At 64.9% G+C, this 25447-nt stretch overlaps 1 long non-coding RNA gene and 2 gene segments (V, D, J or C); 1 reads left to right on the plus strand and 2 right to left on the minus strand.

Moving 5' to 3' along the window:
- Positions 1 to 1272: 1272 nt before the first annotated feature.
- LOC115516953 lies at positions 1273 to 6008 on the minus strand. The segment is given in 7 exon segments: positions 1273 to 1375; positions 1471 to 1604; positions 3570 to 3902; positions 3987 to 4307; positions 4404 to 4727; positions 4861 to 5160; positions 5372 to 6008. Coding segments are annotated over 7 exon segments (1617 nt in total).
- LOC115516954 lies at positions 2402 to 23801 on the plus strand. The gene is made up of 3 exons (XR_003969715.1): positions 2402 to 2415; positions 21345 to 21355; positions 23516 to 23801. It is a non-coding gene; the product is annotated as an uncharacterized LOC115516954 (long non-coding RNA).
- Positions 16647 to 25447, minus strand: part of LOC115516952 — a 35298-nt gene continuing 26497 nt past the window's right edge. Inside the window, 5 exon segments of the C gene segment in view lie at positions 16647 to 16836; positions 20839 to 20967; positions 22321 to 22634; positions 22743 to 23072; positions 23199 to 23255. Of these exon segments, the coding sequence occupies positions 16753 to 16836; positions 20839 to 20967; positions 22321 to 22634; positions 22743 to 23072; positions 23199 to 23255 (914 nt within the window).

Genomic DNA, 25447 nt, shown 5'->3' on the forward strand with positions numbered 1-25447 from the left:
CCACCTCTTTATTCTCAGGAGCGGGGCACAGCCTCATGCCCACCACTGTCCTTGGTCAGCTGGCTGTCTCACCGGCATCTTGGCTCCTGCCTTCCAGGCTCATCAGGTTTCTTCTCGAAGATGGCGGTGGCCAGCCCCAGACAGCTCGTTTGCTTTTGTGTCTCGCTCAGCTCACTGGGACATCCAGGCTGGCTGGTGGGATGGGGGCCGAGGATTGGCCTGTCTGTGTGTGCTCAGTGGGTGGACAGATTGGGGTGGGTGACTGGTGGTCCCTGGAGGGGCTCTGACCTTGGTGATTGTGCTGCTGTGTTCCTGTGGCCTTCTGCACAGACCAGAGAGGTAGCTACTGCGAGTTTGTCACGGGCAGACTGTTGCGTTCACATTAGCATGGGAAGGGGCAGTGAGTCTTGACGTCGGCAGAGCGGGCGTGATGGGGACCGAGCTGGGGTGTCTGGGGCGTCAGAGGGATTCTTGCAGGGAGCCGCTGGCTGGCCACCTGGGCCTTCAGGCCCAGAACTGCCCCCTGCCCGTTCCCTCTGGCCCCTTGTCTACATCCTTGGGCAGACCTGCCTCCCACCACCCCCGCAGGACAGCAGGCACCTCTCCCAAAAAGTGTTCAGGTGACAGGGATTTGTAAGAAGGCACTTTACTAAGAAACTCAAAATGAAGTTAACAGGGCAAGAGGGTTGCCAAGCCAAGAGTGAGAGGTCACATGGGCCTGGGTGGACAGGGTGGGAGCTGCTGGCCCAGGACCCGTGGGCAGTTCCTTCTGCTGCGAGACCCCTCCTCCCACCTTCTGCTGCGAGACCCCTCCTCCCACCGGGAGCCCTGCCCGCAGACCTGCATTCTGCAGGGGCAGGTGCTGCGAGGGGCCGGTGGGAAGGCTGGGCCCAGGGGCAGGCACTTGGACCTGGTGGCAGGGAGGTCGGGCTGAGTCTGGGCTTGGGCTCTGAGTCTTTTTTGGCTCAGAACTCAGCGGTGGGCGGGGCCACGGGCTTCCCCCTCAGCGTGCTTTGGGGGTTGTTTGGTCAGAACAGGAGTGGCCCTGACCCCAGGTCACTTTGTCAAGGGACCGATGATCTTCTGCCGCTTGTCCCAAAGTGGGCGGGGTAGGGGCTGTGATTGGCAGGTCCCATCGGAGCCTTGGACCTTGGGGCTGAGCTGGAACCTTCTGGATGCCTGTGTGCTGCGCTTTCCCCCCCCTCCCCCCCCCCCCCCCCCAGGGCAGGCAGACTGCCTCAGACATGGAGAGGGGGAGGGGGAGGGGGAAGCGAGCCCTCTTTGCTCTGGCTCCCGGCTACTTCGCCGCCTGTACGTTTGCGTAGTCCTGGAAGGTCTGCGGCTTCTGCAGGACGGTGGCAAGTACCGACTTCACCTGGGGGAGGGCGCGCATGAGGACAGCGTGAGGGAGCAGGCCTCCCCCCACCTCGCCCCGCCCCCTCCCTGGCACAGGGACCTCTGTGCTCCCACCTTGAAGAGGGTGATGGCGGCTCCGTAGCTCACGCTGAGCAGGAAGAGGGTGATGAAGACCAGCAGGCCGGTCCATAGCTCGTCCAGCTCGTAGCTCTCAGCGGCGTCCGCACACAGGTCCTGGAGCTCCAGCTCTGCAGGCACCGGCCAGTCAGCCTTCCCGGCCCAGCCTCTGCACGTGCCGGGGAGGGCGGAGCCATGGCAGGCCCGGCCCCCCGAGGAGGCGGACACAAGACCCACGCCCAGCCTCCGCACGTGCCGGGGGGCGGGACCATGGCAGGCCCGTCCCTCCTCCCCCCTCCCCCACCTGCCCCAGGAGGGGGACACAGTACGGAAGCCTTGGCCTCGGCTGCTGCTGGTGTGCTGGTGGCTGGAAGGCAGACCGCCTTGTCCCGCCTGCTCTGCAGCTGCCCCTCTGGGGCGGGGGGGCGGAAGCCCCCCAAGTTGGCCAGTGGCTGTGTGGGAGTGGCCTTCCCTCCCTTGACTCCTACCCCCAGCAGCTCTGTTGCCCGCTGCATGGCCTGCGGCCACCCGCCAGGCCTCCCCAGCCCCGTCCCCACTGGGCTTCGCCAGTGCTGGCCCACGAGGACCTTTCTGAACTCTACACGGACGGCCACCTGCCCCAAGCCCTGAGGGGTCTGAGCTCTGTAGCCCAGCTCACAGGACCTGGGGTAGCCCCAGGAGTCAATGAAGCTGGTGCTTTAAGGGGCTGGCTCGGTGCTGTGGACTTTGTTCAGGCCTGAGGGTGCCCAGAGCTGCTACCTGGTCCTACACTGGGCCCAGTCTCCCGGCTCCTCCTGCCCTGGCCCCACTCTCCCCTGACAGGCTCTGCAGAGTGAGGCTGTTGTGCATGGCCCTCAGGCTCCCGTGTGCACTGCACAAGCCAGTGCTTCCGGGCTTGTGTCAGCAGCGTGTGGGCCAGATGGATACGGTGGGTACTTGTGTGTGTGTGAGCATGACGGGAGGAGGGCGTCTAGGGCTGTATGGGCTTAGGCCCTGGCTCTGACCCCCTCGGCCTCTAGCCCTGGGATAGGGCCAGCAGCCTGTTCTGGGACGTGCTCCAGCGGGAGCGGGGGACACGGCCCCCACTATAGGTGTGCGCGTGTCCGTGTGTCAGTGTGTGTGTTCGTCCGTGGGGTGCAGCTGACGGAGGGGCTGGACTGAGGAGGCCCGGGCCATGAGAGGAGTTTGGGGTGGGAGGCCTCTCCACATCCACGTTGGATCCCGTGGTCCAGGTATGACAGAGAAGGGCCTGGGTGCGGCCCGGGCGAGAGAGCAGACCGTGGGAGGCCACGTGTCAGCATGTGGGACACGTCCGCCACGTGGGGTGCCCGTGGCTGGTGGTGATGTTGGAGCTGCTGTGGACTCGCCGTGAGGCTCACGGGAACGTGCCTGCGGGTCTGGGTGGGTGCATCCCCGGCATGGATCCAGGGTGGAGTGAGGCTGAGAGGCAACATGGGGCACTCGTGTTGACCCTGGCCTGTCGTGACCGTGTGTGCAGGCAGAGCAGGGGCGGTTAGAGGTCGGGTGTGCGAGCGGTCTGGGCCCTGGGTCTCGTGTGTGAGGAGGTGGCAGTGAAGGGGCTGTTCTGAGTGTAGGCACCTGAGTGGGGGTTTGACTTGGCCCGTTTCTCCATCAAAGGGCCTGTGTGTGTGCAGCTGGCCTGGGGATCCAGGGGCTTGTCTGTGTCCAGAGGGCCCGGCAGGAGGCTGGGGGTGGAGGCTGAGACCTCTGTGGCCTCCAGCAGAGGGAGGGGCCGTGGGCTCCCTGAGGTGTCTGTGGTCCTTCCCCTGGGACCATCCTGTGGCTTTTGGGACCCCTTTGAGTGAGCAGGACCCGTAGTGGCAGGGAGGGGCCTGTGGCATGGATGATGATGGTGGACAGACCACCCCCATCTGCCCCCTCCTCGGGGGGGGTCCCTTCCTCTGTGCCAAGACACCCCTGCCTGGCAGCCCCACCCACCCCCAAGAATGGGTGCCCTCAGGACTCTGAGGCAGGCACTGCAGTGTTTATTGACAACAACAGACCGGCAGGTCCGGCCGGCCCCTCCCCCGCCCCAGCAGGATGGAGCTCTGGGGGGAGGGGTGGGCATCATTTACCAGGGTTTTTGGACACGGATTTCTTGAGCGTCCTAGAGCCAGGCAGCGCCTCGTGCACCACTTGGCAGGTGAACACATCCCTCTGCTCCCAGTCTGCCCGGCTGACCTCAAGGCGACTGAAGACAAAGAAGGCTGGGCTGGGGCCGGTGGCCTTGTGGGGCCACGTGGTGGCCTGCTGTTCCGTCCGAACAGGGCTGTCGTTGTGAAGCCATTGCACCGAGATGTCCGGGGGAAAGAAGTTCTGGATCAGGCATGTGAGAGTGACTTTGTCCTTGGTCTTCGGCTCCCCCTCGGGCGGCAGGAACACGTACACCTCCGGGGGGAAACGCCGGCCTGTGGACAGGTGTGGGGTCAGCCCAGGCTGCAGCGCGGGAGGCCCACTTGCCCCCCCCCCTCCCTGGGGCCTGCGCGGCTCACCCGGGGCTTTGGCAATGGAGCGCACGATGTCCTTGGGCAGGTCCGGATGGGTCACCTTGCATTGGTAGGTCTCCCCCTCGACCCAGTCAGTGGCATCCACAGGCAGGGTGGAAGTGACGGTGATTGTCCCGTTGTACTGAGTCTTCTTGACCATCGGGTCTGGGTGCACAGACTCCCCATTCTCCCGCGACCAGGTCAGGATCATGCCGTCTGTGTTGGCCAGGTCCACCACCAGGCAGGTGATCTTGGGCGACTTGTGGACGTACAGGTCAAGAGGGCTGGGCGGGCTCAGGTAGGTGCTCACGCCTCGGGGGTCAGACTCTGCAGGGGTGTGTGTGGGAGGTGCTGCATGAGGGTGTGGCTTGGCCCTCCTCTGAGCCCAGGTGTCTGGGTGTTAGAGGGGATGCGGAGCCATACCTGTGCACTTGCGAGCGTTGTCCTCAAAGGTGAAGCCTTGATAGGTGACCTGGCAAGTGTAGGTCTTTTGGGACACCCACTCACCCTGCGTGATGTTGAGCTCGCTGTGGGTGGAGGTCACCTTGCCCTCCTGCTTGCCGGGGGCAGTGTATGGGAATATGTTCGTGGCCTTCTGCCCATCCACCAGCCAGGTGACCTCCATGTCACCTGGGACGTAGCCGGAGATGAGGCACAGGAGCTGGATGGTGCTACTGGTGTCACCGAGGGGGTTACACGAGGAGTGGAAGAGCTTCACGGTGGGGGGAATGAAGTTCATGGCACACGCTAGGGGTGAAGGTGGCAGCGTGGCGTCAGCCCCCTGAGCCCACGACACCCACGTGGCTGCCCAGGCGCCTTCCTCCTCTCCTAGCCGCTCCCGCCACGCCTGCCCCCCTCCTCCAGCCCGACCCTGGCTCACCACTGACGGTCTTGTTGATGGTGGGGGACTCCGCGTGAGCCACGCTGCAGGTGAACTTCTGTTTGGCCCACTCGCCCGAGACGGTCACGTGGCTGGTGGTGGTGTAGAGGCCAGAGGTCTCCTGGAGGGTGGCGGGGAGGGTCACGACGCTCTTGTTCAGGGACCCTGCATCCCAGGTCACAGTCACCGGCATCGGGAAGTAGCCCGTGACCAGGCAGCCCAGTGTCACGGACGGGGCGGTGGCGATGGTGCCTTTGCAGCAGGTGGCCAAGGGGAAGACGAGGGGGGCCTGGACGGAGGCTGTGGGGGCAGAGGCAGTGTCAGTGCCGACCGGCGGAGTCTGAGGGGGAGAAGTGTGGGGCAGAGCGGGGTGGTCGGGTGGAGGGGCGCACGGGGACCCCTTCTCCAGCCTCCGGGGCAGATGCTCATTTTGGACTCTTGTTCCCCGAGTCTGCTAGGAACGCCCTCCCGCGAACCCCTGTGTCCCTGCCAGAAGCAGGGGTGTTCTTACCTTTGGCCAGGACACCCTGCCCGCAGCCCTGAGTGGCAGGAACGGGGGGTTCTTGGGGAGCAGAGGTGTCTGACTCGTGTCCTGACCTGCGGAGGCTCCAGGGAGCCCGACTCCAGGCCCCATTCATAGCAGAGCCCAGATCAGTCCTCCCCCACTCCCCCACGTGGTGACTCCTGCCCGGAGCCCAGACCCCAGCTCATCGTCCACGCTGCCCACTCAGTCCAGTGAGACCGACCAGTCCACGTGGCCTCGCGTCAGGACGGCTGAGAGCAGTGATACAAACCCGCTCCACACCCAGCCTCACTAGGTCTGCTGATTCAGACCAGCTCAGGTCACGGGAGTCCGCCTTGGTCCGGCCTGGCCCACGTCAGCCCAGCAGACCCGATTTCAAGCAGGCTAACTCATCTGAGTTCAGTCCACAAATTCCACCAGAATCCTTCAGCTCCGTTTGGCTCAGCCTGCCAGCCAGGCTTGTCGTACCTGCTCAGTCCCACTCAAGGTAGCCTCACTGACCTTGGCCACTGGACCTAGCAAAACGGTACGCCCTGCTTGACTCGCTGAAGCCTGATTCAGCCAGACCAAACCAACTAGCTGAACCCACTTTAGCTCAGCCCAACCCAGTACAGGCCAACTCAGCCCAGCACAGTTCAGCTGAGGCCAGCTCAGTCCAGCTTAGCCTAGTTCAGTTCAACCTAGTACAGCCCAGCCCAGCCCAGCCCAGCCCAGTTTAGCCCAGCTTAGCCCATCCCAGCTGAACTAGCCCAGCTCAGCCCAGCTCAGGCCAGTTCAGCTCAGCTCAACCCAGTTCAGCCCAGGTCAGCCCAGGTCAGCTCAGCCCAGCCCAGCTTAGCCTAGTTCATTTCAACCTAGTTCAGCCCAGCCCAGCCCAGCCCAGTTTAGCCCAGCTTAGCCCATCCCAAATGAACTCAGTCCAGTTCAGCCCAGCCCAGTCCAGCTCAGCCCAGCCCAGTTCAGCTCAGGCCAGCTCAGTCCAGCCTAGCTTAGCACAATTCAGCCCAGCCCAGCCCAGCCCAGCTTAGCCTAGTTCAGCTCAACCTAGTTCAGTCCAGCCCAGCCCAGCCCAGCCCAGCCCAATTCAGCTCCACCCAGCCCAGCCCAGCCCAGCCCAGTTTAGCCCAGCTTAGCCCATCCCAGCTGAACTCAGCCCAGTTCAGTCCAGCTCAGTCCAGCTCAGCTCAGCCCAGCTCAGCTCAGCCCAGCTCAGTGACGCTCAGCCCAGTTAGCCCAGCTCAGCACAATTCAGTCCAGCCCAGCTCAGCCTGCCCACCTCAGCCTAGGTTAGCTCAAGCTGGCCTAGCTCCGCCCAGCTCAACCCAGTTCAGTCCAGCTCAGTGCAGCTCCGCCCAGCTCAACCCAGTTCAGCCCAGCTCAGCCCAGCTCAGCCCAGCTCAGCTCAGCTCAGCCCAGTTCAGCCCAGCTCAGCCCAGGTCAGCTCAGCTCAGCCCAGGTCAGCTCAGCTCAGCCCAGGTCAGCTCAGCTCAGCCCAGCCCAGCCCAGCCCAGCTTAGCCTAGTTCAGCTCAACCTAGTTCAGCCCAGCCCAGCCCAGCCCAGCCCAGCCCAGCTGAACTCAGCCCAGTTCAGTCCAGCCTAGTTCAGCTCAGCTCAGCCGAGCTCAGCTCAGCTCAGCCCAGCCCGGTCCACCTCAGACCAGTTCAACTCAGCCCAGCTCAGCCCAACTCAGCACAATTCAGTCCAGCCCAGCTCAGCTCAGCCCAGCTCAGTCCAACTCAGGCAAACCCAGCTCAGCCCAACCCAGCCCAGCTAATCCCAGTTCAGCCCAGCTAATCCCAGTTCAGCCCAGCTCAGCCCATCCTAGCTGAGTTTAGCCCAGTTCAGCCCAACCAAACTCAGCCCTATTCAGCTCAGCCCAGCCCAACCCAATTCAGCCCGGTTCAGCCCAGCTCAGCCCAATTCAGCCTAGTTCAGCATAGTCTTGCCCAGCTCAGCCCAATTCAGTCCAGACCAGCTCAGCCTGCCCAGCTTAGCCTAGTTTAGCTCAAGCCAGCCCAGTTCAGCCCAGCTCAGCCCAGCACAGCCACCTTAGCCTGGTTCAACCCAGCAGCCCAGATCAGACCAGTTCAGCTCAGTTCAGCTTAGCCTACCACAGCCCAGTTCAGCCTGGTTCAACCCAGCTCAGCTCAGCTCAGCCCAGTTCAGCCCAGCCCAGCCCAGCCCAGCCCAGCCCAACTCAGCTCAGCCCAGCCCAGCTCAGCCCAACTCAGCCCAGTTAAGCTCAGCCTAGTTCAGCCCAGCTAAGTCCAGCTCAGCCCAGCCCAGCCCAGCTCAGCCCAGCCCAGCCCAGCTCAGCTTGGTTCAGCCCAGGCCAGCCCAGCCCAGTTCAGCTACCTCAGTTGAGATCAGCCCAGCCCAGCCCAGCTCAGCCCAGCCCAGCCCAGCCCAGCCCAGCCCAGCCCAACTCAGCTCAGCCCAGCCCAGCTCAGCCCAACTCAGCCCAGTTAAGCTCAGCCTAGTTCAGCCCAGCTAAGTCCAGCCCAGCCCAGCCCAGCCCAGCTCAGCTCAGCTCAGCCCAGTTCAGCCCAGCCCAGCCCAGCCCAGCCCAGCTCAGCCTAGCCAAGCTTAGCTTGGTTCAGCTCAGCTCATTCCAGCCCAGTTCAGCCCAGTTCAGCCTAGCTCAGCTTTGCTCAGTTTGGCTCGGTCCAGCCCAGCCTGGTTCAGCCCAATCCAGCTCAGTTCAGCCCAGTTTAGCCAAGTTCAGCCCAGCCCAGCCCAGCACAGTCCAGCTCATCCCAGCCCAGCTCAGCTCAGCCCAGCTCAGCCCAGCTCAGCCCAGCTAAGCCCAGTTCAGCTACCTCAGTTGAGATCAGCCCAGCTCAACCCAGCTCAACCCAGCTCAGCCCAGCCCAGCCCAGCCCAGCTCAGCTCAGCCCAGCCCAGTTCAGCCCAGCCCAGCCCAGCCCAGCCCAACTCAGCTCAGCCCAGCCCAGCTCAGCCCAACTCAGCCCAGTTAAGCTCAGCCTAGTTCAGCCCAGCTAAGTCCAGCTCAGCCCAGCCCAGCCCAGCTCAGCCCAGCCCAGCCCAGCTCAGCTTGGTTCAGCCCAGGCCAGCCCAGCCCAGTTCAGCCCAACTTGGCCAAGTTCAGCCTAGACCAGACCATTCAGCTCAGCTTGGTTCAGCCCAGCTAAGACCACTTCAGCCCAGCCTAGACCAGCCCAGCTTTGCACACATCAGACAAGCTCAGCTAGGTGAGCCACGGTGAGCCAACCCAAGACAGTCCCACCCAGGCTGCATCGGGTGTGCTCCTTAGACCTGCCTGCCCAAGCCCTGTCCATCCAGGTCTGCCCAGCCCAGCCCAGGACAGGACAGCCCCCACTGAGGACAGCATTTCATCGGACCCAGGTCTTCCTGCCTCCGTACCCGCCCCCCGCCCCCCCCAGCCCCAAGCTTGGTCAGATCCCCTTGGCTCAGGATAGCCCAGCTCAACCACAAGTGCCTAGCCTGGCCAAGCCTGTCCTATGCAAGGGCAGGGTCGCCCCCCCAAACCCCTGCCTGTGGTACTTGCGCACCAAGGTCAGCCCAGGTTAGCTCTCCCCAGCTTCCCCCAGCCCACCTACTCCTGCAAAATCAGCCCAGCCTGGCCCATCTCAGTCCACTCAGTGCCACACAGGTGAGCGGAGCCAGAGGGACCAGTCTGGCCCGGCCGAGACTGGGATAGTTGGACCCTTTCCACATAACTCTGACCACTCAAGCTGCGCTGGGCCTGGCCCAGCTAGCCTGGCCCACCTTATTCAGGCTGGCTCAGGCCGCCCAGCTCACATATGTGTGGACGTGGGAAGGCCTGCCCACCACCTGATCCAGCATGGACACAGCTCCCTGTTGCTCTCCCTGGACCCTGGGCTAGCGGTCACTGCCCTGGTTCGTTGCAGGAAGATCCACACCCAGGCCACTGTCCACGCCCTCTGCGTGGTCCTTGACCCTGTCAGGCTTGGGTGCTGCCCTAGGCCTGTTGTGCCTGAGATTCCCAGCCCCTTGTCTTCCTCGAGTTGGTCCTGGGCAGTCTCTGGCTCCCGTGTGTCCCTGTGCGGAGAAGGGATGGCTGGCAGACGAGCAGCGGTCGGGAGGCTCTGTCCCTGCTGGGTGGGCAGTGGCCCGGACCCGCCTGCCGTTGCTGCGTTTGGGCCAGCGCCAGCGGCTGGGATACCTGAGGCGGCCGCTCCTGCGTCAGGGGCCCGTCCTGGCCTCGGCAGCTTCCTGGACAGGCTCCCGGACAGATGAGGCGAATCATTAGTAACCGTGGGTGTTACATTTGCGATCAGACAATAGGGCCTGGGGGGAGGAGAGCTCTGCCTCAGTGCTCTGGCTAAAAATGGGGTGGGAACCCCCAGGGGCCTCAGCAGCCTGGAAGTTCCCTTTATGTTCTTGGGAAGTCCGTCTCGCACCGTCGGGGTCGCTGGTGAGGCCCCTGCGCCATGGAAGAAGCGTGCTTCTCTCCACGGCCCCTGCTGCCCAGCTCGTGGCCTGTCTCCCTCGATGTGGGAGATGTGGACTTGCTGTGCGGCAACCCTCTGGTGGGCGCCGTGAGGCCCCAGGAAGTGGGGAGTGCTGGGCGCCAGCACCGCTGCTCTAGAGGCAGACCTTCAAGGAAAGGGTCGCCCCGTTCTGTGCTCGAGCAGTTGAGGCCCGCGTGGCCACGTGCCCGAGGCGTGGATGCAGGGCTTCCCGGTGGCGTGCCACCCTTGTTCCTGTGTCCCACGGCTCGGAGGAGAGGGCTGGGGGCTGGTCCAGTGGGAGAAGCTCCCGGGGGGCAGTGAGCGGGGGCCATGTCCATCTGGGGACAGCAGGCCCTGGTCCCCCACTGGCCACCCTGGGCTCCCTGCCGGCAGGTGACCTCCCGCATTGCCCGCACGCTTGCTCCATGCTACTGTCCTGCAGCTGGGCTCTTCCTGGGGAGGCACCTGCTGGGCACGGCCCCTGAGGACCAGCGGGGACCTGGGTGGAGGCTGGACATGGCAGTGAGGTTGGCCGGTGGCTCTGCAAGACCTCTGCAGCCTCTGGAGTGGACTGTGCCGTGGATCTGTTCTGCGGTGCCCACTGAGGGTGTGAGACCACAGCGTGGCTTTGGTGGCCTCTGATTCTGGGCTGTTGGGGCAGCTGGCCCACTGCTGACACAGCACTGACGTGTGCGGGGCCGTGACGGGCTGGGTCTGGGCTTTACCTTCACCCTGTGGTCGTTTCCTGCAGGCCGTGTGTCCCCAAAACCCCGAAGGCACCCTGAGCGCACAAGTAAGGGAGGCCGTGGGAGCCTGCCAGCCTAGCCGGTCAGAGTGGGCTCCTGGGAGACACTGCACTGTCTTGGAGAGAGAGAGAGAGAGAGAGAGAGAGAGAGAGAGATATCAGGATCCCACCCTGTGGCCCACAGTCCCCGCAGGAAGGCTGCGTGAAGGTGGCCTCTGTCAGGACTGGTGCCCTCGGAGAGACATCCAGGCTCATTTGGAGACCCAGAGAGGCTGCTGCATGGGGCAGAGCCAGGGCCCCGGAGGGCCTGAACGTGAGCCCGGGGGAGACAGGGCCCCTGCGCCCCTACATGCGTCATGGGAGGCAGAGGGGGAGTGCCCAGTTCCTTGGAAGGGCCCGTGCTTCTGAGAGAAACCACAGGGCTGGCAGAGCACCCCCAGGAGCCTACTGCCCCTGCGGGCCCAGGGCAGGTGGTGCCAGCCCTGGGGCCCCCACATGTGTGAGTGCTGGACTCGGGCCTCCGCTGCCAGAACCCCTCCTCTCCCCCAGCCCCTACTCATTCACCCCAGGCTGTGGGCATTTGGGACGGGGCTTCAGTGCCCAGCCAGTGTCCTGGCTCTACCCTGACATCACAGGACGTGCTGCTGGTGCTGGGCCGCCCTTGGGGTCCCTTGGTGTCGGAGAGAAAGGCTCTCATCTCTCCCCAGTTCCCACCGGGGGGGGGGCTCAGCTCTGAGTGTACACGTTTGTCTGGGGCTGTGGCCCTGCCACACGGCTGCCCCCACCCGCCAGGCTGCCCCGCTCTGGCCTCTGCCTGTGTCCTGCCTGCAGACAGGAGACAGGCGACCCTGCTGCGTCTCGACTGTGGGTGTGTGCCCGGGTGTGTGCTGGGGGAGCAGGGGGAGGTGACCCCCGCCCAGCCCTTGGAAGGCCCTGCTGACGGTGGAGGGCTGGGTGCGGGGGCAGTGTGGGCAGGGCGGGCAGGTGTAGCGTGGCATCCACAGTGCCGGCCCGCCCCCGAAGGCGGTTTTCTCCAGACACTCGGAGCCCTTTCAGGTCCGTTGCCGGAGTTGCCGTTTCCTGGGCTTGCTTTCTTCGGAAAGTCCTTGGATTGCTGTGAATCGTGCCTCGTTTTCGATGACGCGTTCTTGGCAGGTTTTTGCTGACACAGCGGAACACGACTGCTTCCTGCGTTTGTTTGGAGCCCCTGCTGCTGTCCTTGCTGGTTCGAAGGGCTGTCTGGATTCCGCTGCCGTTTCATCGTACGTGCTTGTGTCGTCTGCATTAGTGACAGTTTGACATCTGTCCGTTCAGTCTCAGCAGCTCGTTTTCGTCCTTTGTCACACAGCATTGGCCAGGACCATCTCCAAACTGTTTGACCGCGCCGCTCACAGGGAAAACATCTGTACTGTAATCTAACACCCATACGTATGTTATGAGCAGGTGGCACACACACGTTACCCTTCCGTACATACGTTGTGTGTGTTCTTACGTGGCTGAAACATCTTCACACACAACACTTACCTTGGTACGTTCAGCGCATTACGATTTCTGTCGCCACCTGGCTGATTTCAGTCTGCAGGTTGGCCCGACACACGTTGTATAAAGGTCGTGACGCGCCACCCTGGCCTGGTCGCCGGTCTGCACTGTCTGAGGTGGGGCCCCGAACCCCACGACCTGCCCCTGTGCCTGGACGGCAGCCCGCTCCCCTGCATTCTAGCTGCACCTGTCTGAGGTGGGGCCCCGAACCCCACGACCTGCCCCTGTGCCTGGACGCCTGCCCGCTCCCCTGCATTCTAGCTGCAGCTGTGGCAAGGACTGGGCTTCTCTCCAGGGCACAGTCTTCCCCGGAGTCTGCCCGGTTCTGCTTGTCCTCTGATGCCTTCAAATCACTGTCTGCCGGGCAGTTTTTCCACTTTGTACTTGTGCCTGCAAAGGTTTAGTCTGAGACAAGGCACCGCACCGACCGCCGTTGGAATCAGAACCACTTTCTCTCCGGTGGCTTTTCAGAAATTTTCACTTCCCTGTCACGGGTGGAGCGCAGCGTCCTTTCTGTATGTTTGAGGGCTATTTGGATAGCCTCTGTGAAACATCTGTTCAATTCTCGTGTCCGTTTCTCTACCGAATTGTGCGATTTTCCCCATTGATTTGCCGGAGTGCCCTGCACATTCTGGATACTCTGAGAGCGAAATATGTCTACAGGAAATATCTTGCAAGACTTTGAAATGCACCAAAAGATTACTCCTTACAGGGGGCGCCTGGATGGCTCACTCGGATGAGTGTCTGACTCTTACTTTCGGCTCAGGTCTGATGGCGGGGTCCCGGGATCGAGCCCTGCATGGGGCTCTGTGCTGAGTGTGGGGCCTGCTTGGGATCCTCTCTGTCTCTGTCTCTGTCCCTCCCCTGCACACTCTCTCCCTCTAGAAAGAAAAAGATGACTTCCCCGAGGGACCGGGCGGTCAGCACCCTGGTGCCTGCGGGTGGGGCGCCGGGTGCGGCAGCTCAGGCAGCGGGGTGGGCGGGGCTCGGGCGCCTCTGAGGCTCTGGGCGTGTCTCTACCGGCCCAGCTCCCTGCAGACTCAGATGCCCCGGTTCCCAGTTCCCGGGGCAGCGTCTGAGCGTGGGGCGTAGGGGGAGAAGGGGGCCCTCCCCTGTGCGGTGACCGAGCCGCCATCCGGGTGCCTCTAATAGTCCACTGCCTGCTGCGTGTGGTCCGGGAGCCCGGGGCTGATGTCCCTGCCCCACGCAGGCTGGGGCTCAGCAGCACCCGGGGTGGTCTCGTGGCCCTGTACCCCGCTGATGGCCGGCCGACCTGGGTCCCGGGGGTAGCGGGTTGGGCAGGGGGCCTGGGGGGCCCCGTTCCTCCAGGTCCGCCCGTCCAGGTGGCTCCTGTCCAGCCGTCTGGCTGGCCCGACAGAGACCGCAGACACTCCTCACGGGCGTGGAGGCGGGATGCCCACATCAGGTACCAGCAGGCGTGGTGTCTGGGGGGTCCCCGCTGCCTGGCTCACGGACGGCGTCTTCTCTCTGCCCCTTCACGTGCCGGAAGCGGGGAGGCAGCTCGCTTTTTCATAAGGGCACTAACCCCAGTCGTGGGGGCTCCACCCTGACGACCTCTGGTGCCCCAAAGCCCCGCCTCCTAGCACCGTGACACTTAGAGCTAGGATTCCAACACACGCAATGTGGGGACACAGTGGCAGCCTCCCCTTCCCGCCCCCACCCACGCTGACGTTGTGCGTCTTGGGCCCCCCGTGGGGACAGGGTTCAGGCGCCAGCTGGTTCCCTCCCAGCGCGAGTCGGGGGGGAGGGCGGGACCAGGTGGGTCCCAGGAGCAGGAGTGAGGCCAGCCCGCTGGTCCGTGTGTGTGTGTGAGGCACAGGTGGAGGTGTGAACACGGGCAAAGGGAGATGCACACGGGCCTGTGTCCGAGCGGAAGCCCAGGGTAGGGGGCCCCTGAGGAGCGGCAGGCAGAGGAGGCCGACCTCAGGGCTCACGCAGGAGCAGCCTGCAGGACCTTAGGGGGTCTGAGGGGTTGCATGGAGAGGCACGTAGGTGTGTGCGGGTCCCCGGGGGAACGTGGGGGGGGGCACGTGGTATGGCGTTATCGGAAGGTCACAGGTGGGGGCCTCAGGGCCTGCTGGGAGATTGCTCTCAAAGAGCGGGCGTTCCCTGCCCTGAGAGTGGGTGAGAGTCATGTCCCGTGTTCCCGCGGAGGCCATGGGGTCAGCCAGCTGCCGAAGACCCCGGCGTTCCGGCGGGAGGGTGGGAAGGATGGAGACTGATCTCTGGTCCAGGGGATGGAGCGGGGGCCCCGGCCCGGGGACCGAGAGGGAGGGGGTGCTGGGCAAGCTGTGTGGACGGTGTGGTCGCCTGGAGCCCCCAGGATCCCTGGGGGCCGGGGCGTTCTCCCCACGGCCGCCCTGTATTTGGTGCGGCCCCCACTGGTGAGGCAGCCCCTGCCCACGGGGAGGTGGGAGGTGCTCCCTGAGCGGTCCTGAGGCACCGCGGCCGCGCTGGCCACGACTCGCTGCCCGCCCTGGGCCTCGGGCCGGGCTGTTGACCTGCAGACTCAGAGCCCACGCCCCGCTCCCACTGCGTCCCCAGAAGACCGCAGCCCCTCGTGCTGGCCTCCCTTCCCCAGGGCCCTTACTGGGAAGGGCTGGCAGGTGTGGTCCCGCCTCTGCCCTCGAGTTGCACGTGTCTCCTACAACCCGGGGCACCTCCGGGACCCGAGACCCCCAGGCACTGCAGGGACAGAATCCCGACTCCATCGTTGCTGGCCAGGGACCCCATGGCCTCCTGACGCCAACGGACTGCCCGCCCCCACTTGGCATTCTTCCTGTGGAACTTGGTCTTTTCTGCCCCCCACCCCCACCCCCACCCCCGGGTGGTGGTGTTCTGGCTGGGCCTCCCCCCGACCGAGTGTCCTGACCCCTCGGGCTGGTGTCCAGCTTCGCTTACCTGGGACAGTGCTGTCCCCCCGGGCCTCACCCGACCTGGCCTTCACTGGTGCTCCCACCTGGGCCCAGCTCTCCTGAAATGCGTTCCCCAAATTCAAATCTTGAAGCCCTGACCCCCAGGACCCCAGAATGTGACTGTATTGGGAGATGGGGTCTTTCGAGAGGTAATAGGTTAAAGTGGGGTCACTAGGGCGAGTCCTGATCCAGTGTGACTGGTCCTCACCATGGACTCACTCCTCCTCTCGTAAGAGGAGGTCGGGGCACAGACACGCATAGCGGGCCGGATGTGTGAGGACACGGCGTCCACGTGCTGAGGGGCCGCCGGCCCCATGACACCCGGGTCTGCCTGCCAGCTTCCGGAGTCGCGGAAACGTCAGTGCACGTTGTCCACACCACGGGACTGTCGTGCTTTGCTAGCAACCCGTGCTAATACACACCCAATAGGTGCCTCTTGCGGTGCCCTTGGCCAGGTCAGGATGCCCCCCCTGCGCCCCACAAGGCCTCACGTGACCCCTCGCGCCTGCAGCGCACCTCACCCCCCGGGAACCCCAGGGGCCGGGGGTCCTGCTCCCACGGCTGGGGGCACCGACACACGGCACGGCCAGTCTGTGGATGTCACGGGGCGCGTCAACAGAGGAAGACTCTCCCCAGCCGGTTATGGAGTTTTTAAGGATATTTTATTGTCATTAAAAAAAAAAAAAGAAGAAGAAAAAAGAAAGAAAGAAATGCAAATGGAAATCAAGGAGCTCCAGACGTTTAAAAAGAATAAAACAAGCTAGCCAAGCTTCGGCAGTGGCTTTCCCATGTGTGGGAGCCCCGGGCTCTCTGTCCCTGGGGCTGGGGGCTCTGCTTCTCCTCCCCTGCGTGGCCGTCTCTTCCCATGTGGGGGCCCCGACTTGGCACCCACCCGAAGCCAGGGCGGAGAGCCAGTCCTGGGGGTCCGCCCGGCCATGGGCTTGGCTCTCCCTCCCACCCCCGCGCGAGCCTGGTGGGACTCAGGCCCCCGGCCACAGGGGGGGGGGCGGGCTGGGCCTGCCGCCCTGGCCTCCTGGCACCTTCCACCTGTGTCCGCCGAGGCTGTGTCCCACTGGCCCGGGGACCAGGTCGCCAGACCCCTCTGCAGGAGGCCTGTCTGGCTGGATGTCACTCTGTCCCCGGCATCCACGGGGCTCCCGCAGCAGCCACAGGCCCAGGCCCTTGTCTGCGCGGTCTCCTCCGGCGCAGAAGATCTGACTGACCGTTAGTGACACGTCGGAAGCTTCCTCAGGATCTGGGCCGACGTGGCTGCTCTGGGGAAACCCCGCGTCCCGGAGCCTGGCCTGGACGGGGTTCGCACAGAGGCCGGTCCCTGCCGGACAGACACCGGGATCGCCAGCCGCCCGCCTCCTCCAGGATGAGCGTGCCCGCTGACCGTGCGCGGCCACAGCGGTAGCCTGGCGGCCGCCGTGGAGGGCCCAGCGGGCGTCCACCAGCTCAGGTTGGGGCACAACCTGCCGTCCCCGCGATTCTCCAAACGGGGGTTCAGGGCGCAGGATGCGGCTCACGGTGGCCGCGAGGCCAGAGGGCGAGGGCGCAGGCCCAGGGTGGCTGTGAGGTCAGAGGGTGGCGAGGTCAGAGGGCGGGAGAGCAGGCCTGGCAGCAGGCTGACGCACCGGGATCCTGTGCAGGGTTGGGGCAGCGCTGACACCCGCCCGGGACGGCTGGCCCTAGGCCCCCTGCCCGATCATGTTCCTGTAGTCGGGCGCGATCGTGCGCTTCAGCTCCACCACCGAGGAGAAGATCCACTTCACCTGCAGCAGGAGGGCAGGAGGTGACGTGGCTGGGACCCCGAGGACAGCCCCCCTTCCAGGCGCCCCCCTCCCCGGGACCGCTTGAGTGGGAGGGAGTCTTACGGGGATGGCACGGGGACCGGGAGGGGACAGAGGGGAGAGCGTGGGGGTCAGTGTGGGAACAGCGTGGGGCTGCATGGGGCCACTATAGGACAGCATTGGTTCACTGTGGGGTCAGCCTGGGGTCAGCATTATGGGGACAGTGGGTCTACAGCATAGGTCAGCGCGGTGTCCGTGTGAGGTCAGCATCGGGTCACGGTGGGGACAGCATGGGGTTAGTGTGGGGACAGTGTGAGGTCAGGATGGGGTCAGTGTGGGGGACAGCGTGGGGACAGCATGGTGACAGTGGGTCCATAGCATGGAGTCAGCATGAGGTCATTTCGGGGACAGCATGGGAATGACATGGGGTAGAGGGGGAGAGCGTGGGGGTCAGTGTGGGAACAGTGTGGGGATAGCATGGTGACAGTGGGACGACAGCATGGGGTTAGTGTGGGGTCAGTGTGGGGTCAGCGCGGGGTCAGCGTGGGGGAGCATGGGGTCAGAATGGGGGCAGTATGGGGTCAGTGTGGGGTCAGCATCGGGTCACGGTTTGGACATGTGGGGTTAGTGTGGGGACAGTGTGAGGTCAGCATGGAGTCAGTGTGGGGACAGCGTGGGGTCATTGCAGGGACAGCTAGGGAATAGCATGGGGAAAGTATGGGGTCAGAGTGGAATCAGCATGGTGACAGTGGGTCCACAGTATGGGGTCAGCATGGGGTCAGTGTGGGAAGCAGCACGGGCCAGCGTAGGGATAGCGTGGGGTTAGTGTGGGGAAGCCTGGGATCATTGCGGGGACAGTATGGGAATAGCATGGGGACAGGCTGGGGTCAGCATGGGGGTCACAAGCAGGACAGCATGGGGTCAGCAGGGGTCACAGGGGAGACAGCATGGTAACAGTAGGTCGACAGCATGGGGTCAGTGTGGGGTCGGTGCGGGGTCACAGTGGGGTCAGCGTGGGGGAGCATGGGGTCAGAATGGGGGCAGTATGGGGTCAGTGTGGGAACATCATGGGGACAGCATGGTGACAGTGGGTCCACAGCATGGGGTCAGCATGAGGTCATTTCGTGGATAGCATGGGGATGGAATGGGGAGAGAGGGGATAGCGTGGGAGTCAGTGTGGGAACAGAGTGGGGACAGCATGGTGACAGTGGGACCACAGCATGGGGTCAGCGTGGGGTCAGTATTGGGTCACGGTTAGGACAGCATGGGGTCAGTTGGGGGCAGCACGGGGTCAGCGTGGGGTCAGTGTGGGTTAGTGTAGGGACTGCACGGGAATAGCATGGGGTCAGTGTGGGGTCACAGGGGAGACAGCATGGTGACAGTGGGTCCACAGCATGGGGTCAGTATGGGGTCAGTGTGGGGACAGCATTGGGTCACCGTGGGGACAGTGTAGGGTCATGGTGGGGTCAGTGTGGGGACAGCATGAGGTCAGCGTCTGGTCAGTGTGGGGATAGCGTGGTCCCAGTGGGTCCCCAGTGTGGGGGCAGCGTGGGGGTAGCCTGGGGGAAGTGTGTGGTCAGCACGGGGTCAGCGTGGGGGCAGTGTGGGGTCAGTGTGGGGGCAGCGTGGAGTCAATGTGGGGGCAGGGTGGGGTCTGCGTGGGGTCAGTGTGGGGGTAGCCTGAGGTCAGCGTGGGGCAGCATTGGGTCATGGTGGGGTCAGTGTGAGGGCAGCATGAGGTCAGCGTCTGGTCAGTGTGGGGATAGCGTGGTTCCAGTGGGTCCCCAGTGTGGGGGCAGCGTGGGGGTAGCCTGGGGGTAGTGTGTGGTCAGCACGGGGTCAGCGTGGGGGCAGTGTGGGGTCAGTGTGGGGGCAGCGTGGAGTCAATGTGGGGGCAGGGTGGGGTCTGCGTGGGGTCAGTGTGGGGGTAGCCTGAGGTCAGCGTGGGGCAGCATTGGGTCATGGTGGGGTCAGTGTGGGGGCAGCATGAAGTCAGTGTCTGGACAGTGTGGGGATAGCATGGTTCCAGTGGGTCCCCAGTATGGGGTCAGTGTGGGGTCAGCGTGGAGTCAGCATGGGGGCAGCGTGGGGGCAGCGTGGAGTCAGCGTGCGGGCAGCGTGGGGTCAGCGTGGGGTCAGTGTGGGGGCAGCGTGGGGGCAGCGTGGGGGCAACATGGGGTCAGTGTCGAGTCAGTGTGGGGATAGGTGGTTCCAGTGGGTCCCCAGTGTGGGGGCAGCGTGGGGGTCAGTGTGGGAATGGCATGGTTCCAGTGGGTCCCCAGTGTGGGGACAGCGTGGGGTCAGCGTGGGGGCAGTGTGGGAGCAGCGTGGGGTCAGCGTGTGGGCAGCGTGGGGTCAGCGTGGGGGCAACATGGGGTCAGCGTCGAGTCAGTGTGGGGATGGCATGGTTCCGGTGGGTCCCCAGTGTGGGTCAGTGTGGGGTCAGCACAGGGTCAGCGTGGAGTCAGTGTGGGGGCAGCGTGGGGGCAGCGTGGGGGCAGAATGGGTTCAGCGTCGAGTCAGTGTGGGGATAGCGTGGTTCCAGTGGGTCCCCAGTGTGGGGACAGCGTGGGGTCAGTGTGAGGGCAGCGTCGGGTCAGCATGGGGGCAGTGTGGGAGCAGCGTGGGGGCAGCGTGGGGGCAGCGTGGGGTCAGCGTGGGGGCAGCGTGGGGTCTGCGTGGGGTCAGTGTGGGGGTAGCCTGGGGGCAGTGTGGGGGCAACATGGGGTCAGTGTCGAGTCAGTCTGGGGTCAGCGTGGGGTCAGTCTGGGGGTAGCCTGGGGGCAGTGTAGGGTCAGCACGGGGTCAGTGTGCGGGCAGCGTGGGGTCAGCGTGGGGTCAGCGTGGGGTCAGCATGGGGGCAGTGTGGGAGCAGCGTGGGGTCTGCGTGGGGTCAGTGTGGGGTAGCCTGGGGGCAGTGTGGGAGCAGCGTGGAATCAATGTGGGGGCAGGGTGGGGTCTGCGTGGGGTCAGTGTGGGGGCAGCGTGGGGGCAGTGTGGGAGCAGCATTGGGTCACAGTGGGGACAGCATGGGGTCATGGTGGGGTCAGTGTGGGGGCAGCATGAAGTCAGTGTCTGGACAGTGTGGGTTTAGCATGGTTCCAGTGGGTCCCCATTGTGGGGTCAGTGTTGGGTCAGCGTGGAGTCAGCGTGGGGTCAGAGTGGGGTCAGTGTGGGGGCAGCATTGGGTCACAGTGGGGACAGCGTGGGGTCATGGTGGGGTCAGTGTGGGGCAGCATGAGGTCAGTGTCTGGTCAGTGTGGGGATAGCATGGTTCCAGTTGGTCCCCAGTGTGGGTCAGTGTGGGGTCAGCACAGGGTCAGCGTGGGGTCAGTCTGGGGGCAGCATGGGGTCAGTCTGGGGGTAGCCTGGGGGCAGTGTGGGGTCAGCACGGGGTCAGAGGCGGGGCAGCGTGGGGATAGCGTGGTTCCAGTGGGTCCCCAGTGTGGGGACAGCGTGGGGTCAGTGTGAGGGCAGCGTGGGGTCAGCATGGGGGCAGCGTGGGGGCAGCGTGGAGTCAGCGTGCGGGCAGCGTGGGGTCAGCGTGGGGTCAGTGTGGGGGCAGCGTGGGGTCAGCGTGGGGGCAACATGGGGTCAGTGTGGAGTCAGTGTGGGGATAGGTGGTTCCAGTGGGTCCCCAGTGTGGGGGCAGCGTGGGGTCAGTGTGGGAATGGCATGGTTCCAGTGGGTCCCCAGTGTGGGGACAGCGTGGGGTCAGCGTGGGGGCAGTGTGGGAGCAGCGTGGGGTCAGCGTGTGGGCAGCGTGGGGTCAGTGTGGGGGCAGCGTGGGGTCAGCATGGGGGCAGTGTGGGAGCAGCGTGGGGTCAGCGTGCGGGCAGCGTGGGGTCACCGTGGGGTCAGCGTGGGGTCAGCGTGGGGGCAACATGGGGTCAGCGTCGAGTCAGTGTGGGGATGGCATGGTTCCAGCGGGTCCCCAGCGCTGGGACAGCGGGCCACAGTGCGGGACGGTGCGGGGACACCCACCTTGAAGAGGGTGACAGTGGCGCTGTAGCACACGCTGAGCAGGAAGAGCGTGATGAAGATGGAGATGGTGGTCCACAGCCCATCCAGCTCCCCGTCCTGGTCCTCCGCACAGCTGTCGTCCAGGAACAGCTCTGGACAGGAAGGGAGTGGTGAGTGCCATGCCTGCCCATAGGAGTGGTTCCCGGGGTGACGGTCGCGGCCCTCCGTAGCCTCAGGGCACCGGCCTCGGTGCCCCCATCCTCCCGCCTGGGCCTGGCCCGTGGGGACGCGCTCCCTCTCTGCTCTGCGCTGTGCTGGGGCTGTCTGGGGGGAAGGCAGCCTGACCACCACACCCGTTCTCCTGGGGACCCGGCCCGGAGGGCGGGAGGGTCAGCAGAGCCCAGGGAAGGGTCGAGAGGGTGGCAGGGAGTGACCCTAGCGAACGAGTGGGTGCGAGTGTCGGGGCCAGCTGGGGGTGGGGGTTGGTGTGTGTTGGGAGGGGCCCCAGTGTCCTGGGGAGAAGGAAGGGCTGGTCAGTGTGGTCGGCGAGCGGATGGGCTGCTGAGCGGCCGATGGGTGGGGGGGGGGGTGGGGACCAGGCTGGGGCCCCCGGTGAGGGTTCCCAAGCCTGGTTCCGGTCTGGGCCCTGGCACATTGGCCCGTGTGAGGCCCGGTGGGTCAGGTGTGCGTGTGTGTGTGTGTGTGTGTGTGTGTGTGTGTGAGTGTGTGTGTTTGTGAAGGTGGCCCTGCTCAGTGGGAGGGGCTTGTTTTCAGCGTCCATGTGGGTGTCTGGGATGGTCCCTCCCCTGGGCACTCAGGACTGCTTGCCTCTGCCCGTTTGGGGCACCGGGGTGAGTGTCCCCACGAGTGGACAGGCCTGGCCCCAGGCAGGCTGAAGCCAGGCGGGGCCGCCTCATCTGAGGGAGGGTGAGGGCCTGTCCTCACAGCATGGGTCAGGCCTGGCTACTGCACTGACACAGAGCTACCGCTCAGAGCTGTCAAGAGGTCCAGGGGACGGGGGGAGCAGCGGAAGAGGACAGGCCAGCGTCCCACAGCTTGGGCGGGTCCAGACGTGGGAAAGACCGTGCGCCCCGTTCCCTGAGGGGCTCTGAGGGCTTCTCCGTTCCCTGTCGGCCCCCTCCGGCCTCGAGTAGCCCCTGGCCAAGCCCTCTCTCTGTCCCAGGTGGCTCCCGGCCATGAGTTTCGGCCGCCTGTGCAGACCTGCCCACTCAGGTCCCGGCCCCTGGTGGGACCCACGCTCTCCCGTGAATGGTGACCCCTGAGCCTCGGAGCCTGGCCTGCCCGCACCTCCCAGAGGCCCGGGTGTCCTGAGCGCTGCCTCGGAAAGACGCACGACAGTGTCACAGGTCACAGGGCAGTGCTGGGTGCTTTATTTCACGCAGGGTGCCTGCCCGGGGCGGGGGGGATGTACACAGGGGTGGGCGCTCAGAGCCCGCGGGGGCCTGCTGGGGGGCCGGGCGCGCTGCTCATTTACCCGGAGACTGGGTGAGGGAATTTCTGTGTGTGGTGGCTGTGCAGAGCTTCGTGTGACACTGAGCAGGTGTAGGTGTTTCCACTCTGCCAGCGGGACTTGTCCACCAAGAGCCTGCTGTACAGGAAGTAGGTCCCATCGCTGTCCAGCTGGGGCGGGGTCGTCTGGTAGTTGTTCTCTGGCTCTGCCTGTCCGGTGATCTCCCACTCGACGGCAATGTCAGGCGGGTAGAAGCCTTCGATCAGGCAGGTCACACTGACTTTGTTCCTGCTGAGCTCCTCCTGGGCTGGAGGCAGGACGTACACCTGGGGCTCGTGGGGCTGTCCTGTGGGGTCAGAGGTCAGCACAGATGGTCACTCCCAGGGTGGAGGGCTGGCCTGGGTCCACCAGGCCCCACTCGACCTCCCTGTGCTCCATCTGTCCTGTTTCCCACCTTTGGCCTTGGAGATGGTCCTCTCGATGGCTGAGGGGAGGGCTTTGCTGTTGACCTTGCACTTGAACTCCTTCCCCTTGAGCCAGTCCTGGTGCAGGAATGGGGAGGACACTGACCACACGGTAGGTGCTGTTGAACTGCTCCTCACGCGGCCTCGTCTTGGCTGTGTGCATCTCGGTGTTATCCACAAACCATGTGATCTGGACATTGGAGTCATCTGGGCCCAAGTCCACCACCAGCACGTGACCTCCGGCGTCCGGGAAATCGAGAGGGTGTCCTTGGGTTTTGGGGGGAAGATGAAGACGGACGGTGCTCCAGGAATCTCAGGAACTGGTGTGGGAGACACAATGCAGGGGTCAGCATTTGGGGGGGATCCTCTTGAACATTCCCCCCACCAGGCAGTCCCTGGATATGGGCCATGGCCTTGGTGTGCAGGGCGGTGCCCTGATGACTCACCTGGGCATTTGGGACCTTCCCCGGTTTTGGGCTCTATTGTGGACGCTGTTTTGGGTACTGCAGAGAGACCAGACAGGAGGTTAGTGGGGGCCAGGGGTGGGGACAGCTCTTGGGGTGGGCTAGGTCAGGGCAGGTCAGGGGGGCGTCCCAGACTGGTGCCTGCCATTGGAGATGAAGTATGGTGGGGGCGTGCAGCCTGTGCTCACACTGGACCAGGCAGCCAGGCCCAGAGGCCCTCCTCCCCGAGCTTGGGGGACAGAGGTGCCTCTCCTGTGCCCCGGGGTCAGGTGGACCGGCTGACCTGGCCTGTCTCCCAGTGGACACCCTCTTACCGGTCTTGTCCACCTTGGTTGTCGCTGGGCGGGTGGGCCACGTTGCAGGTGAAGGTCTCACTGAGCCACCTGCTGGAGGGCACCGTCACCATGCTGCTGAGAGAGTAGAGCCCCGAGGCCTGCAGGACGGACGGGAAGGTGTGCACACCGCTGGTCAGGGCGCCGGAGTTCCAGGACACGGTCACCGGCTCAGGGAAGTAGCCTAACACCAGGCAGGCCAGGGCCACGGTGGCGCCAGATGTGGTCCCGCAGCTGGGGGCCAGTGGGAACACCGATGGGGGCGTGGTGGAGGCTGCAAGAGAGGAGGCCGTGTGACCACAAGGGTCTCGCTCCTGGGAGGGTCCGGGCAGGGTATCAGGTGCCCGGGCTTGGGGTGGCCCTCCAGGAAGTCTGCAGACCAGCCGCCCCGGCGTAGCTCTCTGCCGCCCCAGGGCCTCGTGTATCTGCGGCTGCACGCGCTGGCCCCATGGGCCCTGGTCGGTGGCTGGGTGACCTCCTGCTGGATTAGAGTCTCCTGGGCCCAGCCCCTGGGTCCCCACTCGGGCTTCCTGTGGGTGCTCGGCCTGAGCGAGCCATCTGTCTGAGCTCTGACCGGTGGCCCCTGCTCCCAACGGGCCTCTGCTGAGGCCCTGAGCCCACTGCCCTGTTGTCCCAGCCTGAATCTGCCCTGGGCCAGCGGGACCTTTCTTGAACACAGCAGGCCTCTGCCACCCGCTGCCCGTGCCCCTCAGCCCGGAGTCCTCGTCGTGGCCTGCTGTCTGCCCTCCAGGCCTCACATCTTCTGGGTCAGCTCTGCAGCTAAAGCGCCCGGGCGCCGGATCCCGTCCCTGCCCTGAGCCCCTCCTCAGGCCTTCCTGGGCTCACTCAGTGCCCGTGCCCTGGGGCCTGTCCAGCTCCTCCCTGTCCCCAGAGCCCTCTTTCAGCAGAGGTCTTTCCTGAGCCTGCCTGCCCCTCAGTGCCGGTGGGAGCCTTGCCCCGCCCTGGCTGTCCTCTCGTGCACGGTGCCAGCACCCCAGAGCCCACGTCCCCAGCCAGACCCGACCCCTCTGCCAAGTCTGATGGCCCTGCCTGGCCTCCCCTCCCACCCACACTCCAGGCTGGCGGCCCTGCCTCAAACTCCCAGGCTCCCCCTTCCCTGCACCGGCTCCACTGCCCTGAGCCACCCCTCCTGGCTTTGTCATGTCCAGCCTTCTGTCCCCCATCCCCACGAGCCTCCAGAGCGGGTTCAGCGCCCCTGAGCCTAAGCCTGTGGCCACCCCTGTCCCTTCAGCCCCAGAGACCTTCCTACCCAGGCTCGCCTCTCCCCCTACCTTGTCCACCGGGCCGCAGGCGGCTCACGCCCTCCCGTGTCCAGGGAGGCTCTCCTGGGCCCGCGCCCTCGTGGTCTCTGTGTGCCGTACCGCTCAGCTCCCACCCAGTCCAGGGCTGCTCTTAGCTCAGTCCCTCTGCCCTTCACCCCTGAGGCTCCTGGGCAGCCCTTGCTCCTCCTGCCTCCCCTGCCCCTGCTCACCCTCACATACCCTGCCTGTTCCCCTGAGCTCCTGGTGCAGCCCTGCCTCTCCTGCCCTTCCCTCTGCCCTGTTTCCCTGCCCCCTGCCCCTGCTCACCTGTACCAGCTCGTGTGCTCCCAGGGAGTTCCTGTGGGCAGCCCTACCCCTCTTTCTCTCCCCTTGCCCCTCCTCCTCTCCCCCCTGCCACTCTTGCCCACTCCCCAGCCCCTCTTGTCCTCCCCCTGCCCCTCCTGCCCTCCCCCTGCACTCCTGCCCATATCCCCAGCCCCCCTTGTACTCCCCCCTGCCCCTCCTGCTCTGCTCCCTGCCCCTGCCCTGTCCCCTGCCCCTGCTCACGTGTAGGAGCTCTGTGTGCTCCCAGGGAGCTCCTGGGGCAGCCCTAAGTCTCTTGCTCTCCCCCTGCACC

This window comes from Lynx canadensis, chromosome B3 (genome assembly GCF_007474595.2).
Source record: "Lynx canadensis isolate LIC74 chromosome B3, mLynCan4.pri.v2, whole genome shotgun sequence".
Lineage (NCBI taxonomy): Eukaryota > Metazoa > Chordata > Mammalia > Carnivora > Felidae > Lynx > Lynx canadensis.